Source organism: Anastrepha ludens, chromosome 3 (assembly GCF_028408465.1).
Source record: "Anastrepha ludens isolate Willacy chromosome 3, idAnaLude1.1, whole genome shotgun sequence".
In the NCBI taxonomy this organism is placed as follows: domain Eukaryota; kingdom Metazoa; phylum Arthropoda; class Insecta; order Diptera; family Tephritidae; genus Anastrepha; species Anastrepha ludens.
In genome coordinates, this window is record NC_071499.1 from 24,973,837 (window position 1) to 24,997,167 (window position 23,331).

At 37.6% G+C, this 23,331-nt stretch overlaps 1 protein-coding gene across 1 annotated transcript in view; it reads right to left on the reverse strand.

The window, feature by feature from the left end:
* Positions 1–23,331, reverse strand: part of LOC128857194 (uncharacterized) — a 142,204-nt gene that overhangs the window by 14,707 nt on the left and 104,166 nt on the right. The window contains exons 3-5 of the mRNA XM_054092833.1: positions 15,018–15,109; positions 9,879–10,004; positions 567–986 (exon numbers count right to left, since the gene is read on the reverse strand). Of these exons, the coding sequence (XP_053948808.1) occupies positions 567–986; positions 9,879–10,004; positions 15,018–15,109 (638 nt within the window). The remainder of the gene's footprint in view (positions 1–566; positions 987–9,878; positions 10,005–15,017; positions 15,110–23,331) is intronic.

Here is a 23,331-nt window from a genome sequence, read left to right on the forward strand (position 1 = left end):
AAAATTTAAGGCATCAAGAACAAAGAGTCAAAATAAGCTTTAGGTTTCATCTCTTAGAGTTCGAGTTCATTACAATATAATTCTCTCCAAATTGATTTGAACTCTCCAACTTCAATTTGCACCTCAATCTCTCTCTTTTATTTATGCATAAGACCCAAGGTGTACTATCTAGCACACCGTTATTCGGCTCTGAGCGAATTTGACAGATATGCCGACCTCATTCGTTTTGTGTTTCACAAAATTTAGCTTTAACTTAGTGAAACACAAATCGAATGACATAGAATCTAACATTCCCCTCAAACATTTTTTTCACCATATCTAACCAGCAAACCTGGTACCTATCATTCTTGCATAAGACCCATACAGTAATTGAACAATCAGCTATCAAATCAAAGTTTTCCCACTGGACTTTCCCTCTTTGCAGCCATTTAACTAATTATTTTGGTCATTAGTCGAATGTTTGCACAACAAAAAGCCCTCAGTACACTTTGCGCACTTTCGCAAATGGCTTTAAAGTCTCCTCCCGTCCTGTTATTTAACACACCTTCCCCCACACTTCTCCTTACCTGGGCAATATCTGCGAGGCGTAAATGCATGGAAAAATTACGGTGGGTAGAAATGCAATCCACACAAACATCAAGTAGGTGAAGTCAAAGTGTTTCTGATTCTCGTAGGTTTCCACCATCGATAGACGCGCGAAGCGTAAAATCATCAAAGGACACAAGCACACCACTTGTGCTGCGGCCATGCTGCCAAAGTTACGTTGTTTTCGTTTCTCGCGATAGACATCCAACTCGGCGCTGTACAGGTCGTACGAGCGCGTCTTCGTGGCAGAGCAAGTGGCCGACAACACAGACGAGGTATGACCAACACCACTGCCGCTGCCACTGCCGCCATTGGTGTGAGTGGTGAGCGCCGAGCCGATGCCTGAGGTGGTAGTAATGGTAGCGCCGACGCTGCCACCCGCCGAAGAGGCCGATAAATTGCTGTGAATGAGAGTAGAAATGGAAAATAAGGAACATTTTTTATTTATTTTTATTATTACATAGCTGAATGCTTAGTACGTTGCTGTGTATGTATGTGTATATGTATGTATTTATGTGAGTATCAGCTGAAATGAAATATCACCTTATGTGGCATTTATCACCACCTGGCTTCATAAAAATGTTATTAAATTTATTTAGTGAGCAAAGTTTAAATAACAATAACATTATCAGATGAGGAAGGCGCTCTTGGCGTTTATTGTAGTGCAATTGTGTGGGTAAATAAAAGCCTCTGTTGATTGGAAGATGAATAGTCCAGCTGAGAGTAGCTAGCAAATTGTGCAAGCCTTGTGAGTGGATGATTTAAAGTGTTACTCGTAGAATGTGGGGGGAAGCTTCATAAAAGTAGAAGTCGTTTGCTGAGGCGTTAAATCTTTGGTGGTGTGCGTCAGGTAATGAAGTCAAGCGTATACATTTTTACGTAAATATAATTAGTAATTAATGTGGCAAAGTTAGATTGTGGGCGAGAAAATACTGAAGAAAATGTGTAAGAGAAAAGATGAGGGCGAAAATATTCGAGTTATAAATAAATTTAATTAATGATTCATTAAAAAGTGAATTACTGAATTAAGTTTTGTAAACCATTTAAAAGCTGGGAGATGATTTATTATATTTAGCAGGTGATTTTTTTCACAACCTTTTTTACTTTTATTTTATTTTTTTACTACGAAGTGATTTATTAAATTTAGCAGCTGTTTTGCTGAGGGTTTTTTTACTTTTAAATATTTATTTTGATACAATGAAGTGATTTATTATATTTAGCAGGTGCTCTCTTTCAAAATTTTTTTTGTTATTGTTTTTTTAATTAATGTTAGATATTTTTATGATAATTAAGAACGCACTTAATGTAGAAATTACAGCTTTCCAATTTTTTGTTCTCAACAAAAGTAATTAAAAATAAATTTGGGGAGCATTTCTTTAGAGTACTAAATGATTTCAAAAAATAACACCAAGAATAATGATTAAGTATAAGTATAAGTATAAGTATAAGTATAACACCAATAATAATGATTAAGTATAAGTATAAGTATAAGTATAAGTATAAGTATAAGTATAAGTATAAGTATAAGTATAAGTATAAGTATAAGTATAAGTATAAGTATAAGTATAAGTATAAGTATAAGTATAAGTATAAGTATAAGTATAAGTATAAGTATAAGTATAAGTATAACACCAATAATAATGATTAAGTATAAGTATAAGTATAAGTATAAGTATAAGTATAAGTATAAGTATAAGTATAAGTATAAGTATAAGTATAAGTATAAGTATAAGTATAAGTATAAGTATAAGTATAAGTATAAGTATAAGTATGAACCCGACTTAGACTTCGATTCTAGTTTGCCCTCTAACAGTTTTTCACCTCTCAATTTTGGGACCTTGTGCCTATCTGTTACCGATGTCGTCAAGGGTATTATGAAGCTCAAGTCTACAACGAAAACTGATTCGGATGGCCTTTCGGGCATTTTGCTGAAAAACTGCTTGTGTCTCGCTGAGCCTCTTACAATTATATTTAATAAATCGTTATCCTCCGGTATCTTTGTTGACGATTGGAAATTTACTTCCGTTACGCCTATATTTAAGAGTGGAAATAAAAACGATGTTAGCAATTACAGACCGATTTCGAAGCTTTCGTCTGTCTCAAAACTTTTTGAGATAACAGTAAATGATAAGTTATATTTTGCTGTCAAAGGCCTAATATCTACCAACCAGCATGGTTTCGTTGCAAGTCGCTCCACTGTCACTAATTTATCTATTTTCAATGGTTACTGCATTTCAGCCTTCCAGAACAGATCCCAAGTTGATACAATTTATACAGACTTCTCTAAAGCGTTTGACAAAGTATCGCACCGAATACTCTTGTCGAAGCTTGCATCATTGGGTATACACTCCACGTTTTTGTCGTGGATCAAATCATATTTGTCCAACAGGCACTGCGTTGTAGCCGTTGATAATACGACATCTCGTGCATTTATTGCGTCCTCTGGTGTCCCACAGGGAAGTATTCTAGGACCCCTTCTCTTCATACTTTTTATTAACGATATTGGTTCTTGCTTTTCGTTTGCAGAACACTTGTTGTATGCTGATGATCTAAAAATATTTGCGGTGATTAACAGTCTTAGTGACTCTGAAAAGTTGCAAGCTGACTTGCACAATGTTCGGAATTGGTGCTATTTAAACCGTTTGTCACTAAATATTAGCAAATGCTTTCACGTAAAATATGCTAAATCAAACAATACTTTGCATACTTCGTATAGTATTGCTGGCTTCCCTTTGCAATCCGTTGAGGAAATTAAAGACTTAGGCGTTATTTTCGACTCTAAGCTGATTTTCACCAGCCATGTTAACCACGTCATAAGACGATCATATGCGATGCTAGCATTCGTACGCCGAAATTGTTCTGCATTTACTAACCCATACACTCTCAAAACATTGTATTGTGCTTTTGTTAGATCAAGATTAGAGTATGCCGCTATTATTTGGAGACCGTACCAAATAGGTCTGTCTAATCGGATTGAGAGAGTTCAGAAAGTATTTCTTCGTTTTGCGCTCCGATCTTTAAACTTTTCTGAACCTGTACCATCGTACCGCTCTCGATGTTTATTGATTGACTTAAAACCTCTTGATAGCAGACGATCTATTCTATCGTGCTCATTTATTATTCGTATCATTTCTGGATCTATTGATTGTCCTTCTCTTTTAAGTAAAATTCAATTTAATATACCCAATATGAGGCTCCGACAGTACGAAACCTTTAAAATTGGCTTTCTCGAGAACCAACTATGGGGTGAATGCTCCGATTCCTAGGGCATGTGCAGATTTAAATATGTTTTTCAATTCTTCCGATGCTGATTTTACGTGGCCGTATGGGATCTTAGTCAATCATCTTAAATCGTTCTTTTCTTAGTAACTACTAAACTATTGTACATTAGCTTAATATAGTCTGTAAGAATGTATCCATTTAAAGACAATAAATAAATAAATAAATAAGTATAAGTATAAGTATAAGTATAAGTATAAGTATAAGTATAAGTATAAGTATAAGTATAAGTATAAGTATAAGTATAAGTATAAGTATAAGTATAAGTATAAGTATAAGTATAAGTATAAGTATAAGTATAAGTATAAGTATAAGTATAAGTATAAGTATAAGTATAAGTATAAGTATAAGTATAAGTATAAGTATAAGTATAAGTATAAGTATAAGTATAAGTATAAGTATAAGTATAAGTATAAGTATAAGTATAAGTATAAGTATAAGTATAAGTATAAGTATAAGTATAAGTATAAGTATAAGTATAAGTATAAGTATAAATGTAAGTATAAGTATAAGTATAAGTATAAGCAGAAAAAGTAAAATTTAAAGTTACAGCTAAAAAAGAAAATAAATGTGTCTTAACACTAAACAATAATGATAAATTAATCCTAAATAATAAAAAATAGTACATAAAATATTACATATTTATATTAAAGCTATTAAAATCTGATGTAGCATATTAAAAAAAAAAAACAACTACCGCTTAGCGTAACACTAATATTTCTTTTGAAAAACTTTGCCTTTCTCTCCTTTTGCGCCATTTAAAAAACTTTGTATTCAAGGCTGAAGCCAAGTAAAATCCTCATTCGCTTCACAATCTTCTTTACTATTTTTAGTTTGCAATTGGAAGATGCCAAAAGGAAGCAAATTGCAGCAAATAACCACAGAAGTCTTTATTTCACCATTTATCTTTCATTATCGTTAAATTTGTTGCGCATGAAATAAAAATAAATAAAAGCGCAATAAGCAGCCAGCAGCAACTGAAGCAAACCTTCAGTAAATCGTACACGAGCCTCTGCATTTGCCAAGATTATCCCTCGTTTGCTAAAACACTGCACATCATTAACCGTTATTACAGTTTTTCCTGCCTCTATTTTTATATTTACGTGCACAAGTAACGGTGCTCTTACACACACATCAACATGCGGCTGTTTTTGTATAGTGGAATGTGCCGTTTGGGAGCCGACAAGAAATATCCCTACAAGACAGCTGACTATCATATGAGCACTCATATTATCATCATCACTATCCTCATCCAACTACACATTTTTGTTCTAGCCATGGGAAAGTTCTGATAGTTTCCCCTTGTCGGTGTGACATTCTGTCTCTCTTTTCTTCTTCTTCTCTTCTTAATTGGCGCTATAACCGCTTACGCGATTTTGGCCGAGTTTAACAAAGCGCGCCAGTCGTTTCTTTCTCGTGCTAACCGGCGCCAGTTGGACACACCAAGTGAAGCCAAGTCCTTCTCCACCTGATCTTTCCAACGCAGAGGAGGCCGCCCCCTTCCTGTGCTACCACCAGCTGGTACCGCATCGAATACTTTCAAAGACGGAGCGTTTGTATCCATTCGGACGACATGACCCAGCCAACGTAGCCGCTGGATCTTTATTCGCTGCGCTATGTCTATGTCGTCGTAAAGCTCATACAGCTCATCGTTCCATCGTCTGCGATATTCGCCGTTGCCAACGTGCAAAGGTCCAAAAATCTTACGCAGAATCTTTCTCTCGAACACTCCAAGCGTCGCTTCATCGGATGTTGTCATCGTCCAAGCTTCTGCGCCATACGTTAGGACGGGCATGATGAGAGTCTTGTAGAGTGTTAGTTTTGTTCGTCGAGAGAGGACTTTACTGCTCAGTTGCCTACTTAGTCCAAAGTAGCACTTGTTGGCAAGAGAGATTCTACGTTGGATTTCAAGGCTGACATTGTTATCGGTGTTAATGCTGGTTCCTAAATAGACGAAGTCTTTTACAACCTCAAAATTATAACTGTCAACAGTGACGTGAGTGCCGATACGCGAGTGCGCCGACTGTTTGTTTGAAGACAGGAGGTACTTCGTTTTGTCCTCGTTCACCACCAGACCCATTCGCTTTGCCTCTTTATCCAGTTTGGAGAAGGCAGAACTAACAGCGCGGTTGTTAAGGCCGATGATGTCAATATCATCGGCATACGCCAGCAATTGTACGCTCTTATAAAAAATTGTGCCTGAGCGATTAAGTTCTGCGGCTCGCACGATGCTCTCCAACATCAGGTTAAAGAAGTCACACGACAGGGAGTCACCCTGTCTGAAACCTCGTTTGGTATCAAACGGCTCGGAGAGGTCCTTTCCAATTCTGACAGCGCTGTTGGTGTTGAGCAACGTCATCTTACATAGCCGTATTAGTTTTGCGGGGATACCAAATTCAGACATCGCGACATACAGGTAACTCCTTTCCGTACTGTCGAATGCAGCTTTGAAGTCGACGAAAAGATGGTGTGTGTCGATTCTCCTTTCATGGGTCTTTTCCAAGATTTGGCGTATTGAGAATATTTGGTCGATGGTAGACTTTCCAGGTCTGAAGCCACACTGATAAGGTCCAATCAGTTGGTTGACGGTGGGCTTCAGCCTTTCACACAATACGCTCGCTAGAACCTTATAGGCGATATTTAGAAGACTAATCCCGCGGTAATTGGCACAAATTGCAGGATCGCCCTTCTTATGGATTGGGCAGAGCACACTTAAATTCCAATCGGCAGGCATGCTTTCATCCGACCATATTTTGCATAGGAGCTGATGCATGCACCTTACCAGCTCCTCGCCGCCATGTTTGAATAGCTCAGCCGGCAGTCCGTCGGCGCCCGCGGCTTTGTTGCTCTTTAGCCGCGTTATCGCTATTCTCACCTCGTCATGATCGGGTAGCGGAACGACAATTCCGTCGTCAACGATTGGGGTATCGGGATCTTCACTTTCTCGGTGACATGCGCAGCTGTCACTGTTTAATAGGTTCGAGAAGTGTTCCCTCCATAATTTAAGATTGCTCTGTACGTCGGTCACCAGTTCGCCGTCTTTGTTCTTACAGGAAAACGCCCCTGTCTCTCTTTTACCAATATTAATTTTTTATTACTGAAAAATATGTTTACTATGCTCTAAAGGCAAGGCAACTTCTCATTTTCGTCATCAAAAAGTAATCAGCACAATCTCCTCAGTAACTCCTCACTTTCGTAAAAAGTAATCAGACTGAGGAGTTTCGTTAAAATGTGTTATTTAGAAATTATAAAATTTATATTTTACGGAGGTCCGAGCTCACGAATTTTCAACTTTTAGCTAAGCATCAACTCATTCGGCTATGGCAATCTTACAACAACAACAGGCAAATTTCACACTAGGACTTTTTTCAGAGCAGCCACATTATAAGCATACAAGAAAGTTGCCTTGGCGTTTTCACTTACATATATGAAATTGCTATTGATAAAAGAGAGCTAGAATTCACACCGAACAGGGGAAAAGAATATCAAATGAAATATTTGATTTCCCCATTAAAAAATGTTGTATATACTATTCTGATAATGCACATATGTATATTAAAGACTTATAAAATACTTGTAAATGTGTTGGAATTTTTGTTGAAAGTGCTCAGCACTGTCTTGTAGGAATATTGATAACTTTTGACGGTATCTGTTTTTTCCAATTTTTATTTTTTCATACACTAAAGCAGTATTTTGCGCTGATTTTTCACTGGTTCGCTGTACGAATTTGAATATGACTCGAAAATTACTATACAACTTTCAGAGATTACTGAAAATAGTCTCCGCTATTGATGAATAAAAATTAATATAAAAAAACTCTAACAAAATGTTTGTCCATTTTTGATAAACAAGCAAAACTATTTTCCAAAAATTTTGAAAAGAAGCTTAAAAAAACGTTTGCTAACACTTTTGATTAAAAAAATAATCAAATAATTTTCCGAAGAATTTTGAATTAAAAAATAAAAAAAGTTCTTTCCCCAAAAATTTTGAGTGAAAAAATTATTTTAAAACAAACGAGGTTGAGGCTTTTTATTTAAATTTTTCCGAAAATTTTACATTTTTTTTAAATATCATATTTTATTTTAAAATTTTTTATTTTAAATTTAAAAAAGAAACAGTTTTTAATATTAAAAAGAATCCAAGATATTTCAACAAAAAATTTTCCCAACAATTTTGAATTAAAAGATAAAAAGTTGTTTCCAACAATTTTTTTGAAATTTTTTTTTTATTAGCATCTTTCATTTTAAGATTTAAAAACGAAACATTTTTAAATATAAAACTTTCAGAGATTACTGAAAATAGTCTCATCTATTTATGAAAAAAAAAAAAATTAAAAAACTCTTTGTGAAAAATGACAAACGAAATTATTTTCCAAAAATTTTGAATAAAAACATGAGACATAAGACTTTTGCTAAAAATTTCGAATAAGGATATAATCAAACATTTTTTCGAAGAATTTTGGATTAAAAATAAAAAAATTCTTTCCCAAAAATATTGAACGAAACGAAGTCATCCAAAAAAATGTTTTTACTTAAATGTTTCCGAAAATTTTATATATTTATGAATATCATATTTTATTTCAAAAATTTTTATTTTGAATTTCAAAAGTAATCGAAAATATTTCAACAGAAATTTTAGCCCAAAAGGTTTTAAAAATTTTGCCAAAAAAACTTTTCAAAAAATTTTTACAAAATATTTTTCCCCAAACTTTGTTTTCTTAAAAATGTTATTCAAATTTTCTATCGCAACATTTTTTTTTTTTTTTCAAAAATTCATTTTTGATTTGAAATTTTCAAAACTTCATTTATCAAAAACTTTTTTCCCCAACAATTTGTTTCCAACAATTTTAACCAAAAAAGTTAAAAAAAAATTTTTTTTCAAAATAATTTTTTTTTTCAAAAATTTTTTCCCAACATTGTTTCTTGTTTTATTCAAAACTTAAAATTGAAACATTTCTGAAAAATAGCATATTTTATTTAAAATTTTTTATTTCGAATTTAAAAAATAGCCGAAGATATTTCCACAAAAATTTTAGCCCAAAAATCTTGCAGTAAAAATATAGAAAACTCTTACAAAATTTTTTCCCAAAAAATTCTTTTCTCCAAACAATTTTTTCCCTCAAAAATTTTTTCAAAAATTTGAGAAAAATAACTTTTCAAAAATAAAAGAAAATTTTGCAAAAAACTTTTTCCAACAAATTTTTCCAAAAAAAATTTTATAAAATTGTTTCCCCAAAATTGCTTTCCCAAAAGAAATTTTACCCCAACAATTTTTTCCCCCAAAAATTTTTTTTTCAAAAATTTGAGAAATATAACTTTTTTTTTTAAATAAAAAACAAATTTCTCATACAAATTTTTATAAATTTCTTTCCCAAAATTTCTCCAAACAATTATAAAATTGTTTTTTTCAAATTTTTATAAATTTTTGTTTTAATGTTTATACATTTTTTTTTTTTTTTATTTTTATAAAATTTTTTTTCAAAAATTTGCGAAAAATAACTGTTTTTTTAATAAAAAACAAAATGCTCCAAAAAAGTTTTTCCACAAAATTTTTATAAAATTTTTTTCCCAAAATTTCTCCAAATAATTTTTATAAAATTTTTTTCCGAAAATTTCTCCAAATAATTTTTATAAAATTTTTTTCCCCAAATTTTTTTTACCAAAAAAATTTTTTCCCAAAAACTCTTTTGAAAAATTTGAGAAAAATTAAGCCAAACTTAGAAATGAAACATTTCTGAATGTTAATAGAACCGAAGATATTTCACTTTGAAAAACATTCCCAAATTATTACATTTTTCGCAATTCTTTCAGATTACTTCTTATTACTTGAATCACTTGACATAGAATTGCTCTGATGAGCCCAATAAACTACTTAATTCGTCTGTGATAAATGAAAGTATAAACCCCATAAAATAAAATCTGTTACAGTCACATTTGTTTTTAAGGGAAAAGTACATACATATACACTTATACACAGTTATACACACACATATAAATATTCTGAGTTATACGTACCGCTGGCGGTTCCTTATATCCGCGCGATGCTCGAACATCATTACAGCTAATGGGCCGTCAGGTGGCCGCAACTCCTGCGAAGTTCTTATATAGAGATAAGCCAGTAGAACTGTGGGCGCACAATACCTGCAAAATTGTAATAAATTAGTAAAAAAGGACAGTCGTTAAAAAATAAAATAAAATCTAAAAAAACATAAGAAACAAAGACAAGACTTGCAGCTAAGGGAAAATAGAAGCAACGCAGTTAGAATAATTTATTCACACACAAAGTCCATGAAGACCTTGGCAAGTATTACAAATCAAAGCGCCTTTGACACAAGGCATTCAAATACACATAAATATACAGTTAGTAGCAAGGGGAGATTAAGCGATAGACAGTGACTACTGTTTTGCATTTTGAACACTTGTCCAAAGATTGGCGTCAGCAAGCCATGAGTTGCGTTGTGTTGCCAGTTTGCTTATGACTTGGCTTAGTGCGTGTGTAGTTGAGGATGTGGGAGCTTTCAAATGCGAGTCCATGCTATGCTAGCGCTCTTGCTTGGCATTTGAGTATTAAGTAAGAATTATGGTTATTTCTGGTGGCGACTCAATTTGAATTTTATTTACTTACGAGGCAAATTTCGATTGACTTAATGGTTTTGATTTGCTACTTGCAGGACATACTCGTATACAGATAATGGAATAGTGGAAGTAAATAAATTTCAAATTTATGACTACGGGTGTTTATAATGCCTCTAGAAATTATCGAAGAAATATGACAATTGTTTTTGGTTCTTGAACAACTAAGAGTTCAAAATTTTACTTTGAAATGGAAGAAGCAGCTGCTTGCCTTTGGTTTCATGCACAAGGCTATTTTTTGAGGCTGTACTTTTCCATTTTTTGTTTTCTATCAACTATTAAATTGACTCTTGACTGTTAAAATAAACCTAGTCAGGCGCATAGTCCTGGTCAAGTTAAGGCTCACTCTACATAAATAAGTTGCTGTAACTTTAATGAAAAATATATTTTATTCTTAGCTACAGTCGAGTTGAGTTGGTTTTTTTGCATAGCGCCAAAACTCCAATGTTAGAGTGACGAAAAGCTGCTAGTAACTAAATCCTTCATATTAAACGAAATTTTAATTTCTGTTAGTTTTCATTTAAGTTGTGATTTTGATTAGAAAAATATTGATTATGTCCTTTTTTGAAAAAATTGATAGGTATTTAAACATTATAAATGATTCATGATTATGCTAAAACTGTATGTACAACGATTCGATTCGTTCGATTGAGAGGACTAAGACTTTTATAACAGCTGTAGGTACTGGGTTTATGGAAGGAACATTTCTCTAAATTGTTGGCTGCCGATGAAGCTATGAATACCGTCGCTAGGGAAATGAACCCGGTACCACCAATTGAAGACGACGGGATGGATGTTGCTCCACCTACATAGTTATGATGAAATCACTGTCGCTATCCAGCGACTGAAGAGCAACAAGGCAGCTCGAGCAGATGGACTGACAGCAGAACTGTTCAAAGTCGGCGGCAATGAGCTGATTGTGTGCGTGCATCAGCGTATGAGTAAAGTATGCCAAGGCGAAAGCATGCCAGACGATTGTAAGCTCCTTTGCCCTGTATTGAAGAAAGGCGATCCTACTAAATGCGCCAACTACCGGGGTATCAGTCTTATCGTCATCTCATATAAGGTGCTGTCGAGCGAATTGTGTGAAAGACTAAAATCATGTGCCAGCTCACTGATTGGACCTTATCAGTTTGGTTTTTCACCTAGAAAGTCCACCATGGACCAGATCTTCATACTAGTCCAAATCCTGGAAAAATTCTATAAAAAAGATAAAGACTGATAACAAATGCTTTTGTTAGCAAGATATGGGATCGCGTATATGCCACAATGTTCAAGTTCGCCGTGAAGTACAAAACTTATTCGGCTTTGCAAAATGACATTAAGTAACACGGCAAGAAAGAACAATACCTCTCTGAACCTCTCCGGTGCTTTGTATGCAACATTTCAGCGGACCACTACTACACCTTTGAAATTGTCAAGGAATTCATATAATTTGGCACCGTTATCACAACAGCAAACGATGTCAGCATGGTGATAAGCCGACGAATCACTCATGCAAATAAGTGTTACTATGGTCACAGTAAGCAAATGTGTAGCATAGACCTCTCTCGCCCGACATAACTAACACTCTACAAGACGCTCATCTCACCCGTGCTACTCTATGGCGCTGGAGTATGGATTATGTCGCAGACTGATGCAACCGCTCTTGGGGTATTCGAGAGAAAAATACTTTGGAAAATCTTTGGTCCTTTTCATTTTGGCGGTAACTACCATCGCCGAATGAACCACGAGCTGTATGAGCTCTACCAAGATGTGAACATAATTAAGCGCAGCAATATTCAGCCAAGCCAGCTGGGGTCATATCGAGTGTATGGACGTAGAAACGCCAGCAAAGAAGATGTTCGGCTGGCAAGTCAGAGGACAAGAACGTAAGAAAAGACCATGCCACCGATAGATGGCATGTCGATGGAAGGACCAAGTCGACGGAACCACATCATTGCTTGATGTAATAAATTGGAGAAAAGCGCGCGCAAAGTAGAGACACCTGGCGAGACAGCAGTTGCAGTTTGCCTTAGTCCGGTAAGAGATTGTGATCCTTGATCAGGCTATATAAGAAAGAAGAAGAAGAATAGGCTAGATAAAGCCAGGCAACAAAAATAATTTAGTCTTGTTAAAAGCTAAGATGAAAAATTAAATTCAGCGAGTAACTTCGGCTGCCACGTCACCAGGTATGCGGCAGCAGAATTCTGCCCGCTCTTTTCATACGTATTCACACACTCGTCCAATCAGTCGATGTTCAGAAGGCAATGAAGCAACTTGAGAAGAGAGTTGTGTTGATTGTTTTTTTGCATATCAACACAACCTCAGTTTTTTCGTAAGCAAAGCGCTCTCGTTAGCTATGTTATCAGCTGATTATTTCAACGGCTCGCTGAGATCCTTTTAATGGTCTGATATTGGCCTCACTTTGGAATGGGATTTTTATTTGTACCTACAGTGAATTCCACATTTTTGTTAATAACAAAACCACCTACAGAGAAACCTTTTGCAGGCCTATGACCTTAGTCGGAATATCACTAATTCTGGCTTTGAGATGCCAGCATGGCGTCATTTGCTTCTAGTCTAATCGTAGTTACGTCACGCTCTTGATCCATCTGTTGATCTTCCAGATATTAGTAAGTTCGCCAAATACTGGTTCTCTTTGTCTTATACCAAACAACACATCTGATGAGGTTTTAGCTGAGGAGAGTTGTTAAGAGCGAACTCGACTGCACTTAGTTTTGGAACCCAATCATTATGTTGGGGAGTGGCTAACTTAATTCTATCAACATGGGGGTTACTACTCGATTTACTCTTTCACGCTGTACATTTGCTTGTGGGGACCCAATAGCAACTTTTTTATGACTTAATCAGCCTTCCTGGCAGTGCAAGAGTGTCTTTGGGAAAACGTGGGGCCTTTTTCCTAGCAAGGTCCTATGGATCTACACGGCTATGATAAGACCTATTATCACCTATGCATCAGTGGTCTATATGAGTAGACTCTGTCTAGTGGGAGTCAGGAGGACCTTATTGAGACTACAACGCACTGTGGCCATCTGTTGCGCCGGAGCTTTACCGACTACTTCAGGACCGGCACTAGATGCTCTAATTAGTCTACCACCACTTGATGTTTTTATCCAAGGAGAGGTCTTGAAGGTCATCTGCAGGCTGAAACACAATGGGAATTGGTGAAGCCCTTCTACGGCATTGGACAACAGAGTAGGCATGGACGTCGCTCTAACAATTCTCCCCATGCCCTTGACTCCAAGCCATCAAGAGTCGTACTTGAAAATAGATGGAGTGTGGTGCTGTCAGAGCCTCAACTGTGGTCAAACTCAGAAAATGAGCCCGGTAAACACTGTTTTCGCATTTTTACGGATGGCTCCAGGACAGCGCACAACTCCGGCTCTGGTGCCTATGTGGAATTAAGCGGGACAAAATTGCACTTTCCTCTTGGAATGCATCTGTGTTTCAAGCGGAGGTGTATGCTGTTCAAGAAGTGAAGAACTTTGTTGTGGAAAACAGATGGAGAGGCAGATCTATATGTGTCTGCAGCGACAGCCAAGCTGCGCTCATGGCCTTAGACAGCCCTTCGACCGCTTCAAGGGTAGTCGAGTCCTGTAAATCCAGGCTGAATTATGTCGGTAGACATAACAGCCTGATGCTAATATAGGTCCCAGAACTCGTGGGAAACGAGAACGAACGCCACATTATATCAATCCAATACTTTTTAAGCTAATCCAAAAGTGAGTGCACGATGTCTACTCCCCTATTAGAGGATATTTGGAACTCAGAAAAGATACCCAGTGAGCTAAAGGAAGGCGTTGTTACTCTGTTACCGAAAAAGGGCAATCTATCAGTGTACAAAAATTGGAAAGGCATTACATTCCTGAGTATGGCGAATAAAATCATAGGTCATAAATCAACAAAAGACTATCCGACTATGCGGGCACGCAAACCTTTCAGATAAACGGCACTAAACTCGAAGTAATAGATGAGTTCTGCTATCACAGAAGCGTAATCAACAAAAATGGTGGTTCAGCAGCCGACATTCAATGTCGAATATCAAAGAGTCGCGTTCTATTTGGTCTTATGGACAAAGTGTGAAGATCTTCACATATATCCAGGCGCACGAAATTGAGGATCTTTGAATGTAAAATATGTTTGTTCTTTATGGGTGTGAGACATGGAATACAACATTGCGTGATACACAAGCACACTATTCATCACTCGCTGTCTGTTTTCTGGCCTGATGCCATCATGAGCACCGACCGCTGGGCATTATTTAAACTGATACACGATCAGTGTAAAAAGATCGGTCATACACTGTGAAAACGACTTGGAGATATCACAAAAGCAGCCCTACACAGGAACCCGCAAGGCGGTTGGAGATGCTGTAGGCCATCTAACGCCGTAGAGTTGACTAATGGAAGTAGAAACGCTACAAGCAGGTCGCACTTGGCCCCAAATCAAATTCTTAGCTTTAAATAAATCTAATTTTAACCACTTTGTTCCACCTAGGAACTATGGGAAAATACTTACATTAGCAGAAAAAGGCCGCGCATGTATTCGTGCATATCATCCATTAAGTTGACAACGCATAGGCCAATTCCATCCAGTTTTGCCGCGTAATCCTGAAAGTAAATAAAAATCGTATATAGAAGAAGAAGATTAGCAAATGATTAGCAACAAATTGCTGGAAATATAAGAATGAAATAATGTCTAAAAGACTCATTAATCAAGCAGTGCGCACTTCTGCTCATTATCCGCACGGTTCTCAGAATTTTTAGCTCTGGAGGTTACTTAGCATAAGGAAATAATAATAAAATAACTACTTAGTAATAATTTCAGATACGTATCGAATCGCTAAAAATTTAATTACATCTTAATTTCTCTTCTATCTCATATCATTTGTTTTTTTTTTTTAGGAAATGTGCAAATTAAGTGAATGAATGAACGAATTAATGAAAATATGGATTGCACTTCGACTTAGTTTGGGAAGATGGACACATTAGGGCTCATACAATTTGTTCTCTAATCATTTTGGAAATAGAGCTCTTCTGTGCGTATGGTAATGGTTGAACGGATTAGGCTGCGGCCTTTATGCACTGCGACCAGATCGATCTATTCTGCGCCCCTAATTACTTAATCATAATTATTTAGTATACCGAGGAATCGAACCAGCTCCTTAGCAGGGAGCATTTGTAGGTCTTCCTCCTCTAGTAGGTATGAGTCCAGGATTCTGTGTCTCCTGTGGCCTCACAGTCGGCGATTAAGTGTTCCTCCTCTTCATCACAGCAGAACGTGCATGATCTTGTACTAGATAACTCTATTTTGTTCAAGTGCTTATTGCAGGCAAAGTGACCTGTAAGTGCTCCACAGACTAATCTGAGTAAGTTGTGTCATTCGCGTTTAATAAGAGTCCGGGGGATGACGATGACAGGGTAGGGGGTCTCTGAGGCCAATTCAGTGCCCTTCCGGGCAAGCTCATCAGCAATGTCGTTTCCCTCTATGTTCTTATGTCCTGGAACCCAGATCAGAGAAATGTTACCTGCACACCCGAGAGATATGAGCTCCTCTTTACAGGAGTTTACTAGTTTCGTTCTGCACCAGGGCGTCGCTAGAGCCTTAATCGCGGCTTGACTATCGGAGAAAATATTAATATCTTCCTCGGTCCCACATCCCCTAAGCATTTTACATGCCTGCAGGATCGCAAAGACTTCTGCCTGAAAAACACTAGCAGTATTCGGCAGTTTAAAGGAGATAGATAAATTGGCTGATTTGGAGAAAACCCCTGCTCCGACTCCCGATTCCATCTAGAAACCGTCAGTGAAGATAGAGGTACAAGCTGTGATTTTCCCCTCGATTTAATCCTGCCTATTTGGAAAGATTGCCCCAGCACCACCCTCAAACTCTAGTTTTCGGATGGAGAAATCTGAGAGACTGCCTCCTTTAACCTGATTGCACTTTCAGCTGCGATGGTTGTGAGTGCAAAATTTTTCATGAAACAGTGCGCCAAAGTTTTGCAAAATCACAATTAAACTTCACGAGTTGCTCTAAAGAAGCCTTTGCTCTCAGCACAATACGGCAACGGCAAATTTGGGTATACTTTCAGTAATGGTGTGGTGAAGCAAACCTCACAAGATGTTGAGTGATTCGTTGAAATTCATGGAATCGGAGTTGAATATCTCCAACAATCGAAACACCTTATTAATGGAATGGCGCCCGATTTGCCAGGACTATAATGTTCAAAAATCTATTAATTTAATGAGAACCAGAAGCTAAATCTGCCACTCAACGATGCTTGCCCGCAATTTAATGAACCGGGTACAAAAGCAACGCTGGAGCATCATCTCTGATTCTCTCGAAAACTAGACTATGCCAGCCGGGTGCACCCAGCTTTGATAGACTAGAATCTATTCCTGAGCTGGAGCTCGAGCGAACCGTACACGCATCTGGAGTGATACATATTTTCGCTAAATTATGACTCTGATATGGTATCGCTATGGACCAAAATTGTCTAGCCAATTGTCCAATCTAGCCTATGAGCAGTCTGCTTCTGGTGCCTACTCTGTCTCTGGTGCTTCTAGTAGTCTTCAAGGTGTTATACGAGTATGTATTAGGTGCGCAACTAAGTCATCTCTGTTTGTCAATAGATGCCGCGAGCAGTGTGTGCTAGTCGATTCTAACATAACCTAAACGTCATAAAACAAGCTTAGACATATGGTAAACAAACTGCTTCGACACATTAGTGATTTTGTCGTGGTATCATATACTTTTGGTTTTGTGAAAATGTCTGACTTTGTCCCGAAAAATCGTCATTTGCGGGAAGTGTTGATTTTACTCTTTCATTCGAAAAAACGGCGGCTGAAGCGCATTGAGAGCTACAAAAAGTTTATTGAGATGCTGCTTTGAGTAAAACAGCGTGCCGAGTTGGTTTCGTCGCATCAAAGACGGTGATTTTAATGTTGACGACCGTCCGCGTGAAAGAAAGCCACAAACCTTCGAATACGCTGAATTGGAGGCATTGCTCAATAAAGATCCGCGTCAAGCGCAAGAAGAGCTTGCTTCAGTATTAGGAGTTACCCGCCAATTCATTTCCAAACGCTTGCATGCTTTGTGAATGATTCAGAAAGATGGGACTTGAGTTCCTTATGAGTTAAAACCAAGGGATGTTGAACGTCGTTTTCTCGCCGGTGAACAACTGCTCCAGCAGCAAAAAAGGAAGGGGTTTCTTCAAACGCATTCTGGCGGGTAATGGAAAATGGAAAGAAGGTGCTGGGGACAGCCCGGTCATGCTTCTACGTCGTCGCCTCGGCCAAATATTAACGCTGCGAAGATTATGCTATGTATTATTATGTGTTTGGTGGGACCAAGTTGGTGTTATTTATTATGAACTGTTAAAACCAAGCGAAACCATCTCTGGGGATCGGCATTGACTTCAATTGATCCGATGGAGCCGAGCACTGCGCGAGAAGCGGCCGCAATACGCGGAGAGGCATGAAAAGGTGATTCTACAGCATGACAATGCTTGGCCTCACGTTGTCAAAGCCTACCTGGAATCACTGAAATGGGAAATCCTCCCCTACCCGCCATATTATCCAGATATGGCGCCGTCCGATTATCACCTGTTCCGCTCGTTGGCACCGGGTCTAGCTGACCAGCAGTTCCATTCATATGAAGACATCAAAAAATGGCTTGATCCGTGGATAGCCTAAAAAGATGAACTGTTTTACCGCGACGGTATGCGAGATCTACCAGAAAAATGGGGAAAAGTAGAAGCCAGCTTGTAACCAGTTTTTCAGAATAAAGTTGTATTTTCATCAAAAAAAAAAAAAACAACGAGAACTGAGTTGCGCACCTAATAGATGCGCGGGTAGTCATACAAAGTTCTGATTCACATTTCATTTTGTAAAATGACTTTCTTGATAGCCAAGCTTGAAGTATGAATATTATTTTCGCTTTTTATTTTTGTGTTATTTTTAAACGGAAGAACTATATTTCCTACAACTGGCTTTTCAGTTATCTTTGTTACTCAAATAGAACCAAAAATTGAAATGAAACCCTGAAAAAATACTTATTTTCATAAGCCTGCCCGAATTTCGCTAGATTAGTAGATGTCAAAACACTTCCTTGACAAACTGTATATATTTTAAACCGATAACTGGTATCCTTAATTATATGAACGTGCGCTCTGGATAAAGCGAATAAAGCGAAAAAGCGCAACAATTTTATCTCGCTTTAAAAAAACACGAAAAACATGCCATTAAGTGCACATGGGCACACACACACATATACCTACCTATGTAGTTCTGAAGTTCAGCCTGGGCGTATTAATCGACCATAGGCTGAACTTCAGAGATCACCTATCATACGCAAGCAGCAAAGCGGCAGAGGCAGTAACAGCACTGACGCGCATAATGATGAACACTAGAGGCCCTAGGCAAAACCGTAGGAGACTACTTAATACCGTGGTCTCATCGATTTTGCTGTATGCAGCTCCAGCATGGGCGGAAGCAACTAATTGCAGCTCATATGTGAGTTGTATGAAATCAGTGTATCGACTGAGTGCCCTCAGAGTGTGCTGCGCGTTTCGAACGGTATCAGAAGACACCATTATGGTTATTGCAGGACTACTCCCAATAAATTTAATGGCAAAAGAGTACGCTGAAGTTTACCAAAACAAAGCTACTTCAGAACGACAGACGATACGCAAGGAAGCAAGAGAGCGTAGCATGCGTTCATGGCAGGGAAGTTGGAGTTCGTCCCTGAACGGACGCTGGACGTACCGTCTGATTCCCTTAATAGCCAAATGGGTTAGCCGTAAGCATGGACAGTTAGACTATCATCTGACCCAAATACTGACGGGACATGGGTGTTTTAAATCCTATCTATATAGGTTTAAGCACGAAGACGACCCGTACTGTTCTCATTGTGTACCAGCTGTAGAAGACGCAGAACATGTTTTGTTTGTCTGTCCGCGATTTGCGTTAGAAAGGGAGGAACTAAGCACTAGGGTGGGGAAGCCAATTACGGCTGATAACCTAGTCGATATTATGTTAGAGTCCGAAGAATATTGGTCCGCTGTATGTAATATGGCAAAAATAATAATCTCCAAACTGCGTCGGGCTGAACAACAGCGCAGATCTTCATGAAGAGGCAATAGGCCGCTCCCCCTTCCGTGAAGTACTACTTAACGGTTGTCCCGCGGGAGGGAAACGGAGCTGGGGTGGGTTTTTAGTGGGTGAGCCGAAAGGCAAGTCTCACACTTTTCGGCTTTCAATGCTTTGTGCCACCTCCATAAAAAAAAAAAAAAAAAAAAAAAAAAAAAAAAAAAAAAAAAAAAAAAAAAAAAAAAAAACCTATGTAGGTATACGAGTATAAGTGAATGTGCTTTGCATGTAGAAAATTCCTTTTTCTAGAACATATGACTCGCGTACACATATATGTATGTATGTATGTATGTGTGTACACTATGTTTGTGTACCCGCTTAATGGCCTCGCAAAGTATCTAATCAAATATTTACTCCCGCTGTAATTTTGTTCCAATTTTCTTAACCGCGATATTAGAAGTTAAAGCGCAGACTTTGGGACTGAGGGCGTAAACAAGTGGAGTGTTGAAATAGAGTTGAGTTGAGCTGCTGACATCGAAAGTGACACGTATAGACAAGTTGTTGATGCGTTGGTATAGGCAAAATACCCATCGAGTGCAATGTTTGGTATGTATTCATCTGTGCCAATAGCTGGCAAATAGCGTCCAGTAGGAAAGCTTTTGAAAAAAAAACATCGAAAAAGTTAGAAACACAGCGAAGTGGTGCCAATTACCGAAATTAGGTGTATAGTTTCATATTATTCCCAGGCATAGTTTCATATTCTTTCCTCACTTTCTTTGCCTTTGCATGGGAGTGAAATGAAGTATCCGGTTCATTCTCTCCCGTACGCTTGGAAAGGCCTAACAAATATTTATGTTCAGTATTCATTTTAGGCTCAAAGCCCATAGTAGAGTGTTTCCAATTACTTTTATTTACAGTTACTAAAATTTACAAAATAAATATCGTAATGTTTTTATTTGTTCTTGTTTTGGTAAGGAGGTTGAAATGAAAATGTCAGAAATATTATCAATAGTGCCGTCATGTGACATGCTTCCACTGAATCCGATGCTGGGACTACACAAGAGGTTCCTGTGTCCTGGTTCTGCCCCTGTTACAAGTTCTTTTGCCTTACAGCTTCGCATTTCGTTTCTTTGATCAGGCGTCCAAGTAAGATTGGGTTTATTAGCTAATTGGCTCTTTTCTTCAGTGATCGGCATTGTTGAAAATATAAAATTTCGCACTCGTCGGCCCAGATTTCTTATTATCTATAATCCAGATATGACTAAAAATGAAGAGAACTTTTTTCTCGTTCTCACGCCGTCCGTTCTACGTAATCGAAGCGACCCTGATTTTTATCCGGCCATGGACTGTGACTTCAGCAACATCCCAGTCAAATTTAAAGGAAATAAGCAGCTGTTACAAAATTTTGTTCTCAACTTAAGAGAAGATCCGCTACAAAGAAACTTAACTACCGCTTAAGCAGTAAAAACTCAAAATTAAATGAAAAATTTATTGAATACCAAACTGAAATTGGCATAGAATATACTTTCTTCTTCTTCTTGATTGTCGCGATAACCGCTTAAGTGATTTTGTTCGAGTTTAACAAAGCGCGCCAGTCGTTTCTTTCTCGTGCTAACCGGCGCCAATTGGACTCACCAAGTGAAGCCAAGTCTTTCTCCACCTCATCTTTCCAACGCAGAGGAGGACGACATGAGCCAGCAAACGTAGCGGCTGGATCTTTATTCGCTGCGCAATGTCTTCATCTTGGCATTACAGTCCGGGGTGAACCATTGCCTCTTCTGCAATACGCCTCCATGCTTCTCGACAGCTCACATAGCTCAGTGTTCCATCGCCTGCGGTATTCGCCGTCGCCAACGTGCAAAGGTCCACAAATCTTACGCAGAATCTTTCTCTCAAACACTCCAAGCGACGCCTCATCGGATGTTGTCATAGTACAAGCTTCTGCGCCATTAGGACGGGCATGATGAGAACCTTGGGGAGTATTAGTTTTCTTCGTCGAGAGAGGGCTTTACTTCTCAATTGCCTACTTAGTCCAAAGTACACCAAAGTAGTAGTCCAAGATAGAACCCACCTTCCCAGTACGAATTCCGTAGATCAGAAACATTCAAAGTAGCTCATCTTTCTACAGGGTAGCTTAAAAATATATGTATTTACTTGTGTCGCATGTTTGCTTGTGTATGACAGACAGCTCCAAATGGCTATTGGAAGCAGTCGCAGTTTTGGTTTGGCTGCCACCTACGTTGACATGTGGGTGACTCTTGAATCGCGTAAATTATTTGAAATTGTTGTGCCAGAAAAGTTTGCCACTTATTCATTGAGCACAAGCGCTTTTCTTAGACTAACACATATGTACATATAAAAACATTAGGGCAGGTCAAATTCTTCTGAAGAGAATAATAAATTTCATTTCGTCGTAATAAATGGCTTGTTCAACTTAGAAATCATTACTTTATGATATTTTTTGATGTTAAGCAAAAACCGATTCATTACACCCCAGTTATAAGGCTTATTAAGTTATGGGTAGAAAACAACGGAGTCATTGAGACAACTAACTTTAGAGTAAATTTTAAAGTCATCGGTATAAAGAAGAAATCTCGTTGAAGAGAAACACGAGGAAATTTCGGAGCATAAAACATAATGGACCAATGACACTACCCTGTAGAACGCCAGAGAGGCAAAAAATGGTTACGTTGAAATACCATCATTACCAACGTTAGAGCTCCTGTACCCCAAATACGATTTAATCTGTTCTAAAAAGATAGAACGCAAGGCAAAATTTGCCATTTTTGAACTAAGATTTTGTTGGAAATCATATCAAGAGCTTTAGAGAAATCAGTGCAAATTATATCCATTTGAACACCACCCCGAAAACACGCAAACCAATCGAGCCACCACAAACCCGTGCTGATACTAATCAGTTGTTTTATAATAAAATAAAGATTATCTTTAACGCCGCATTCAAAGCGTTTAGAGACAAAGGGTAGTTGCGAAATTGGTCTGTAATTCGCCTCTTAAAATACAGGAGGGATATTGGTACACTTAAAACCATTAATGAACATACTTGTCGATAAAAACTTTTTACTATATATACTAATGTAAGTGGAGTCACCAAAGCCGCAGAAGCAAAATTACCGAAGGACTATCCGCATCAGTCAGAGAAGCGTTTTTAATTATTCTTAACTCCGCCATATAGTTATCGTCTGTAAGAATGAGGGGCTCAAAAACGAAGACTGATAATAAATTAATGATTTCCACAAATGTCAATCAATTCATCCTCTTCAGTCACAAAATTAGAAGGAAATCCGCATATGGTTTGGAAGCTTTACGCACAGAGGAGGCAGTACCGCCGCTATAAAAACACATTATTCGGAATACTGGACGTATTTTTTACAAATTGATTATAATGCCAAAGGTTTTTTGGATTCTCTTTGAGGTTTAGTTCACAGTTTCATATTTGTTATACAATTATACAATACAATTAATAAAAGTGATGGCTATTATATGACCCTGAATTTTTTGGATTCATGAGATTATTCACGGGCCATAGGAGCTGATACCATTCCTCTCTCCCTCTCCTCATAGTCTCTCCCTTTTTATAACTCCCGGTGTTTAATCGTAAGCTTAGAATCACTTCAGAACAGAATTAAATATCTTGGCTGTTCATTTATTCTAGAAGTCTTAACTATGAATTGTCCTAATGTTTTAAGGAACTTCTGAAGGATATTCTAAGGATACCTATCAAT